This window comes from Lagopus muta, chromosome 13, assembly GCF_023343835.1.
Source record: "Lagopus muta isolate bLagMut1 chromosome 13, bLagMut1 primary, whole genome shotgun sequence".
In the NCBI taxonomy this organism is placed as follows: Eukaryota; Metazoa; Chordata; class Aves; order Galliformes; family Phasianidae; genus Lagopus; species Lagopus muta.
This window is the reverse complement of record NC_064445.1, coordinates 17,385,631-17,393,971: the sequence shown is the minus strand read 5'-3', so window position 1 is coordinate 17,393,971 and position 8,341 is coordinate 17,385,631. Positions and strand designations below refer to the sequence as shown.

Here is an 8,341-nt window from a genome sequence, read left to right as displayed (position 1 = left end):
AAGCTCGCGAGGCTGCATCTCATCGGGCGTTCTGATGCGATCTCTTCCAGCAGTCAACCTGCGGCTGCGTGCTGTGAGGGCTCGCGGTGAACCCGCTGCCTGGCGGGGCTCCTTGTCGCTATCTGTTCCATAAAGAGGGCTAACCGTTCCTTCTGGCTATCTGTACGCGCCTTCCACCCCAGCCCTAGATCAACAGCTCGGTTCTGCCAGCCGGCCCCAGCGGCAGTCCGGTGGAGGAAACTGCCCCTTCCTTGAAGGCAGTGGGATACCGTGGGCTGGCGCCGGCGCAGTTTCGGTCCCGGGCGCGTGTTGGGGTTCCGGGCGCTCAGCCGGCCCGTGCTGGTTCCGCTCCGACGGGTCGGTGCCCGGAGATGGGGAGCAGCGGCTACCGCGCTAGTGACGCGCCGCCGGGCAGCCCCTCCTGCCCCGCGCGGCTGTCAGCAGCGGGACGGGGCTCGCCGCTGCCGTGCCCGACAGAATCTAGCTCTGCAAACGGGGCCAGCGAAGCGGGCATCAGGCCCTCGCGGCCCCGAGAAAGGAACCACCGAGGAGCGGCTGCCAGAGGTGGCTGTATCCCACAGCGCAGCTGGGGCTCTCCGTTCATCCCTACAGCCCCGCTGCCCTCTCTCGCGCCGCGCTGCTTTGCGGACCGCTTCCTAAACGGGGCAGAAAGCGCGGCGCCGCCGAAAGCCCCTGCGGTGGGGGCGGCCCCGTACTCGACCCCGTCCTTCTGGGGGACACCCGCGTAGCGGAGCCGCCGAAGCCACGTGGTGGGGTTGGTTCTTCGGGGCGCGCCCCGTCACCTCGCCCGGAGCGCGCCGGCCACGCTCCCCGTTCCCCGGCGGGCGCCCGTTTTGAACAAATGACCTCACCCGGGCCCGCCAACCGCCGCGCTGCCGCGCTTAATATTCATGAGGCGGCACGCCAATCGGCGGGCGAGGAGGTTGTTTTAAACGGCGGAGCCCCGCAGCCAATCAGGCCGCTCTCGTAGGCAGCCAACGCGAGGCTGAGCCGCGCCGAGCCCGCGCCGTGCCCTGCGCTCAGCTCCTGCCACACTGCCGCGAACAATACAGGTACGTGCGGCCCCGCCGCAACTTTTCGGGGGGCGGCTGCCCCCTGTGCGCCGCGCCCCGCCCTGCCCCGCGCTCTCGCCCTTCTCCTTTCGCTGTACCGGGGCTTTTTTTTTTTTTTTTTTTTCGTTTTTTTTTTTTTTTCCGCTTTTTTTTTCTTGCTTTTTTTTTTTTTTTTTCCTTATTAAAAAAAGAATTCCCCAAAACTTTCTCCCCTCGCGCGGGTCGCTGCGGGGCCGGGACGCATGGCGTACGGCCTGGTGCCGCTGGTGGAGCGGGGCGCGGTGGCTGCCCCATAGCCGTCCCTGCGTGCTACCCCGCCGGGACCCCCCCCGCGCCTCGGGGCGCCCCGCGCCCACCCGCTCCTTCCGTAGGGTCGCTGCCCGCCGCGGGACCGCCGCTCCGCGCCGCCGCCGCCCCGTCCCGCCTGAGCCGGGATCCTCCCGCCGCCCGCTTGCTGCCGCGCGGCCCCGGCCGTGTGCCCCGGGTGGGAGCGGCACGGCGGGGGAAAGTTGCAGCCGCGCGGCGCGGCGCCGTGCCGCCGCGGGCTCCGCATTAACATGGCTGTCGCTCCGGCAGTGACAGGGAGCCGCGCTGCGCCCGGCCCAGCGCCGCGACCGCGGCCGCCGCCTCCGGCGCCCCGATCCCTTCCGTCCGCCCACGTCGCCGCTCCTCGGCCCGGCCCGGGCCGCTCGTGAGGCCGCGCTCGCGGCGGCTGCGGCGCCGTGCCCGCCGCGCATAACATGGCTGGCGCCGGAGCGCGGCGCGGGGAAGAAAGACGTGCGGCGGCGGGAGGGGGTCTCGGCGGGGGAGCGCTCCCCCCCGACGCCCCGCCGAGGACCCAAACCCTTCGCTTTCGGCCCCGGCCGTCCCCCCCTGGCGCCCCTCGCCCTCGGCTGGGCTGCGGGGGACCGCCCGGAGGCTCGCGGCACTTTTTTCTCGCGGCGCGGAGGAGCGGAGCCGCGGCTATAATGGCTGCACGGGAGCCTTTGTTACAGAGCATTGCGCTAGGCAGGCTGGGGGGGGGGGGGCCGCCTCCAGCCCGCTCCGCGCCCCGGCCCCGCCACCCTCGCACCCGTGGGGCCGCCCCGGAGCCCCTTCCCGCCGGGGGCGGTGTTTCGGCGGGGCCGAGGCCGGGGGCGGCGGGCGCGGGGGCAGAGCGCGGCGGAGGGGGAGCGCGGCTTTGTTAGCGCGCGGCGCCGGCAGAAGCCATCTTAGCGAGCGGGGCCGGCCCGGGTGCGCGGCGCTGCCGCCGCTCCCGCTCCCCGCTTCGAGCCGGGCCGTGCCGCCGCGGGCCGTGCCGCCGCCCCGCCGCTCCCGGCCGCCGCCCCGCGCCCCCCGCCCGGCGCCCCGCCGTATTTCAGGGGCAGTTTCTTTCATCGGGAGGCGGCGCACAAAATGGAAGATGAATTATCAGTGTTCGCCGCCGCTGCCCCCTCCGCCCGCCCGCCGTGCCGCCGGCCCGGCCCCGCCGCAGGTGCCCGCGGCCGCCGGCGGTGACCTTGGCGGCGGGGGCGGAAGATGGCGGGAGGAGGCCGGGACGCGCCGGGCCTGCGCGCCCCGAACTTCGCGGTCAGGCCGCGGCCCGCCCCGCGCCTCCCGTCCCGCGCCTCGCCCCGCCGGCCCTGAGCGGCGGCAGCGGCGGGCCGGGCCCTCCGGCCCCGCGCCGGCACCTTGCCGTGTTGCGCCAATAACAGTCGGGTTTTCAAACCGTTGGAAAGCCGTGAATAGGGAGAGTTGCTGCGGGATTATTTTTATTGCCCGAGGGAAAAACAAGTAGGGTGGGGGTGATCGGTCCCCAAGCAAGCTTCTCGCACCCAGCCACGCGCTGCTCCCAGCCTTGTGCCGGCTGCCACACTCGCCTGCCTGCAACCCACCCAAACCCTGCTGCGTGCACGGCTTGGGGCGCTCCTGTGGACTGGGAGCCATGTGGCCCTGGGGCTGCCCCCGGTATGGGGATGGGGCTGCTGAGGGGATGAGGCGTAGCTGGTGCTGGATGTGTGGTTCGAGCCTTGCTGTGGAGGCTGACTCAAACACTTCGTACAGGGTTCCAAATAGTGCTTCGCGGGCAGCAGTATGTGAGCTTATTTGCTCAGCTCCCGTTCTTTGGCATAATGTAAACATATGGATGTAAAACTTTGGTTGTGATGGGTTCTGCTTGGCTCGGGTCTGCTGCACAAACCCGAGGAAGAATAATCGCAGAGCCATGTGGGAGACGGCAGGAGGTGTTGTGGGAGGAGAGGTGTGAGTGAGGGCAGGTTGTTTCTGGGGGTGTTTATGTACAAACAGGTGCACGCTGTGTGTGTGCGCTCGTGTGTTCTGAGGTTCATGCATTCCATTCTCCCTTCTGCCCCACAGAGTCAGGATGGCTAAAGGTGACCCGAAGAAGCCCAAGGGCAAGATGTCTGCCTACGCCTTCTTTGTGCAGACATGCCGCGAGGAGCACAAGAAGAAGAACCCAGAGGTTCCTGTTAACTTTGCAGAGTTCTCTAAGAAGTGCTCAGAGAGGTGGAAGGTACCTTAATTTGACGTGATGACTAGTCCTGTTACCTGCTTGTGTTGCCTGTGCCCATCTGAGGGCAGAAGGGGATACTGCTACTGCTCTGATCTGTGTGCTGTGTCTCTGCCTAATGTTCTGCTGCTGGCCCCCATAACAGCTGTGAGCTCTTGTGCCAACCTGGCCACCTCCCTCACAGTGCTGGCTGTGGCCGCTGTCCTGGCCAGGACGTTGGTCTCCACAGTGGTCCCTTAGAAAACAAACACATTCTGAAATGGCTCTGTTGACTTGGCGTGTGTTGCCTTGTGTACTCAAAGTTTGCCAGCTATTGACTATTGGGTGATCACATGGCTTGGTGTCTTGTGTTTTTTGTGTGTTTTTTAGACCATGTCAAGCAAGGAGAAGGCTAAATTTGATGAAATGGCAAAGGCCGATAAGGTACGATACGATAGAGAAATGAAGGACTATGGCCCAGCTAAGGGTGGCAAGAAGAAGAAGGACCCCAATGCCCCAAAGCGACCACCGTAAGTACCTGAGGCATGGCGTGCAGAGGGTTACTGCACTTCATCTTGCAGCGCTTACAACTAGCCTGTTATTTGCCATAACAGAAGTCAGTGGGATGTACTGCGGGTATAGCAGTACCGAGGGTGGTGAGAGTGTTCTGTGGGACTTGTGGGCAGCCCGTAACCCTGCGCGTGTTGAGTGCTGACCGAGCTGTTGATACTCAGTGCTCTCAAAGTCATGGCGGTGAAGGATGCGGACAGCAGGCCTGCAGTGAGGCTTGTACACTGAAGATGGAATTGCGGACGGACAGGGATAGAAAACATTTAATAGAAACAAAATAAGGTTTAAGGCTGCAAGTTTGGCCCGCAGTAAAATCAAAATACATACTAAAAAAAAGTAATTAAAAAATGAACTTGTCGTCCGCTCGTAGGTGTAGGTGAGGATTTTGTGCTGCGTGGCAGGAAGGGGCTGCTGCTGGGGTGTGCTGCTGTGCTGCTCACTGTCCTCTGGTGCTTCTCCCCAGGTCTGGCTTCTTCCTGTTCTGCTCAGAGTTCCGCCCCAAGATCAAGTCCACAAACCCTGGCATATCCATTGGGGATGTAGCAAAGAAGCTTGGTGAAATGTGGAACAACCTCAGCGATGGTGAAAAGCAGCCTTATAACAATAAGGCCGCTAAGCTGAAGGAGAAGTATGAGAAGGTAAGGCTGTTGTAACGCGTCTCTCCTTCGCTGGTGCCTCTGTGTGCAGGCAGAGCTGAGCAGTGGGGGCTCTGCTGCCTGCAGCTGTTGCAGTTAGGCACTGTCGACGTGCTGCAGGGCCCAGCTCTCACAGTGGACGTGCCTCAGGTTGCAGTCAGGTAGAAGCAGACAGGTGCGTTCCGGCAGGGAGGAACGTCCCCAGGCAAAGCACACCTGTCGCTTCAGCAGAGAGTTTGCCGTGCTGTTAGGGGAGCTGTGTCCTGCTAGCAGGAAAGTGACAAGAGGTTGGTTTCCCTTACCCTCAGACAAGTAATGATGAGCGTGGGGCGCAGGGCTGCCTACCCTCTGGGGCCGCGGCTGCAGGAAGACAATCCCCTCCACTAACGTGCACCGCTGTGCAAATGCTGGGTGTTTGGCACTTAGAGCAAATTAAGACATCCCCTTGACTTTGCAGGATGTTGCAGACTACAAGTCTAAAGGAAAGTTTGATGGCGCAAAGGGAGCGGCAACCAAAGCTGCTCGGAAAAAGGTAGAGGAAGAAGACGAAGAGGAGGAGGAGGATGAAGAAGAGGAGGATGAAGATGATGATGACGAATAAAACTGTACAATACTTGTCTCCATGTGAATACCATAGAGTAGGGGAAACACCGTAAATGCAGCACCTCTTATTTGAGATGGTGTCTCTTGCCCTTATTAGGCTTAATTAAAAAAGAAAAAATTTGGATTCCGATCGCGTTGTAGTTTCTAAAAGTGCTCTAGAAATTGTAACTGGTTTACATGAAGTGGCCATGGGTGTAATGAGCACCCTGAAACTGTATCAAAGTTGTACATATTTCCAAACATTTTTAAAATGAAAAGGCCCTCTAGTGTTCTCCTAACTCTGTGCACTTTGCTGTTGGTGTAACAAAGCATTTAAAAATGTTTCAAGCATTTTTTTAATTTGTAAGGTGGTGTTACTATATGGTTATTGGCTAGAAAATCCTGGGTTATAAACTGTACATATCTATAGTTTGTAAAAACTAGACAGATTCTTGTGGTACATGCTTAGAGTTATGATGCCTTAGAGGAGCAGTGATTACTGGAGAGGCCGTACGTTCCCCGGGGTGCCATGGCCCGAAGCATGCACTGTGAGGGTAGATCTATTTACACTACAGTGGGCGTCCATTTAGCTTAAAGTTGTCTTTCTGTATATAGTGAAATAGCATTCTGCTGCCATTCTTAGTTGTGGAAGGGGGTTCAGCTGGCATGAGAAGTGTACGGATTTTTTTAGTTAAGTGCGGTAGTTTTTAAACTGAAACTGTAGACATCTCTTCATCGCCAACTCAGTGAAGAGCCAGTGCAGCAACTGAAGTTCAAAAACACTCTGTACTTAAACAAATTTGCAACGTTCTGTTTTTTTTTGTATGTTTAGAATGCTGAAATGTTTTTGAAGCAAAATAAACAGTATTACATTTTTAAAACTGTTCTTGACAACACTCTAAATTTCTGGTTTAAAAGGATCTTAACAACAGCAAGAGGTTCATTTCCAAGTCTGTGGCATCCCTCAGGGCTGGTGACTTAGGAAACATTCTGACTCAAGGATTAAAAATAAAAATAAATGGTGGCCAGCCAAAACTGGCTGAATTGAAAGAGATGGCTGCTTCAGCTAATATGCAATCATAACTGTTTATGGCTGAGTGGCATAAGATGCTATGCAAGTTTGAACTTTATTACTTGAACTTGGGAGCCTAAATGAACATTCATGACGTAATTGTTTGTTTGTGTGTGTATATAGCAGCATTCAGAGATGCAGAGAAAGGTAGGTGGCTAGGAATGAGGCTGATACTATGGAATAAGTATAAAAGCATAGTTTGGAATTTTTTTTTTTTTTTTTTTTTTCAGTTGTGTTGGGTAAATTTATAGCCCAAATGCATTGCTGTACATATTAAAATGTGCCTTTTTTGTCCTGTGTTAAACTGTTTCAGACTTGTGGTTTTTTCTAGCATCTTAACCCTGGGCAGGAGCGAGGCCCCCAGGCTGGCTGCTGCACTAGGCGTGTGCTGCAGGAGCTCACTCCGTGCCCTTCCCAGTGTCCCCAGGCGGCAGGGTGCTGCGGGGCAGGGCATGGCATCCCTCTCCCCCTCCGGTGGCACTGACTGCAGCGCAGACCCCATCTTCCCAATTCCAGCAGGGTGTCCCGCAGCCTGGGGTCGAGCTGTCCTGCTCAGTCCTGGGCCTGTGGCTCTGACCCTGTCCCTCACGTTCTGGCTGTGGCTCGCAGCCCATCTGCCGAGGGCCAGGAGGAGGTGGGCACGCAGACGTGCTCCTGGTGACACCGTCAGATGTGTGCTGCCGTGTGCCACCTGCTTGGCAGGCAAGAACTGCTGTGTGGGGATGGGTGCTGCCACCGCTCCGTCTGAGCCCAACTGCAGATGCACGAGGGCCAGGCTTGCAGGCAGGAGAAGCAATGCTGGTGAGGAGAGACATCCTCATCGCCTGACTGGGCTTGTGTCTGGCTTCCTGTGACCTCTCGATAACTGTGGTATCTTGGCGAAACACTCTGGTCTAATGTTGAGATAGGGTAGGACCTGAGAGCAAAAACAGGTCAGGAACTTTCATGGAATATAGCCACATGTGGTGATTTTTATTATTTTTTTTTTTATGGTTTAGTGTTGGTTGGATCTGGGAAATTCTTCTGTAATTGCTTAATTATGGCAATTCTTAAATGTCTTTAAAGAACTACAATAGAAGAAGTGTGAAATTGGCTCCCATTTTACGGGAAGTTGTGCTTTAAAAGGCTGAATAAAACCGTGCCTGGGAAAGAAACAGGTACCCTCGTATTCTCTGCCTTTCCTGTGCCTCTTGTGTCATGAGGGAGAAGACTGGAGATGCCAGGACGTGGAAATTTGATGGGAAGTGGTGGAGCAGAAGAGAAAAGCGATGGCATCGTTTCAGGAGCTTTAATGCTGTTCCTATTGTCTAGTTGGCAAAATCTCCCCTTAGCCACATATGGGAATTAGTGTAGATCACTGCTGTGCAAATCGAGCTTGGCTTTGAATTAACTGCTAGTGAGCTGAGTCCCTATTGATAGTATTAGCAAATAAGAGCTGGAGCTGACACCTCTTTGTCTTTGTTATATTGGAAATCTATCAAGTTGCAGGGCTCGATGGAGGTCTTGGGCCATAGGTACTACCTGTTCCTGCTTGGCAAATTCCTGAAATACAGCATGCCTGGGGGATGCTGCTCGAGACAGTGCTAGTGCAGGACTCTGGGGACTTGAATTTGGGTATTGCAGATGCAGTGCTGGTGCGTCTGTCCCCTTGGTGCTCTGCCATTGATAAATACCACAGTGTGAATGTATATAAATAATGTGGGATTTTTCCCCTGCTCCACCACCGCTGATTTGTGTTCAGAGATGTTGTCATCTGAAATACTGGGAACTGCTCAATTTCACACGGCTCAGTTGGTCTGATAGAATGCTCTGACACGCTTGTGGTGTTCCAAACAGACGGTTCTGCTTTGGGCGGCTGTGCAGCTGAAGCTCCTTGCTTAACTTTACTCCAAAGCTGTGCAGAGTAAGTGTGTCTCTTATT

At 56.9% G+C, this 8,341-nt stretch overlaps 1 protein-coding gene across 1 annotated transcript; it reads left to right on the top strand.

Annotated features, from left to right (window-relative positions):
- The first annotated feature begins 969 nt into the window (after positions 1–969).
- HMGB3 (high mobility group box 3) lies at positions 970–6,233 on the top strand. Its single transcript, XM_048959940.1, has 5 exons — positions 970–1,073; positions 3,429–3,585; positions 3,952–4,091; positions 4,595–4,769; positions 5,224–6,233. Exons 2-5 carry the CDS (start codon positions 3,436–3,438, stop codon positions 5,365–5,367), a joined length of 609 nt encoding a protein of 202 aa, XP_048815897.1. The 5' UTR covers positions 970–1,073; positions 3,429–3,435; the 3' UTR covers positions 5,368–6,233.
- The last annotated feature ends 2,108 nt before the right edge of the window (positions 6,234–8,341 follow it).

Coding starts and splice junctions, on each gene's coding strand:
- HMGB3 (XM_048959940.1), top strand. CDS start 3,436: ATGGCTAAAGGTGACCCGAAGAAGCCCAAGGGCAAGATGTCTGCCTAC. Junction 3,586..3,951: donor AGTGCTCAGAGAGGTGGAAG/GTACCTTAATTT, acceptor TGTGTTTTTTAG/ACCATGTCAAGCAAGGAGAA. Junction 4,092..4,594: donor AATGCCCCAAAGCGACCACC/GTAAGTACCTGA, acceptor GCTTCTCCCCAG/GTCTGGCTTCTTCCTGTTCT.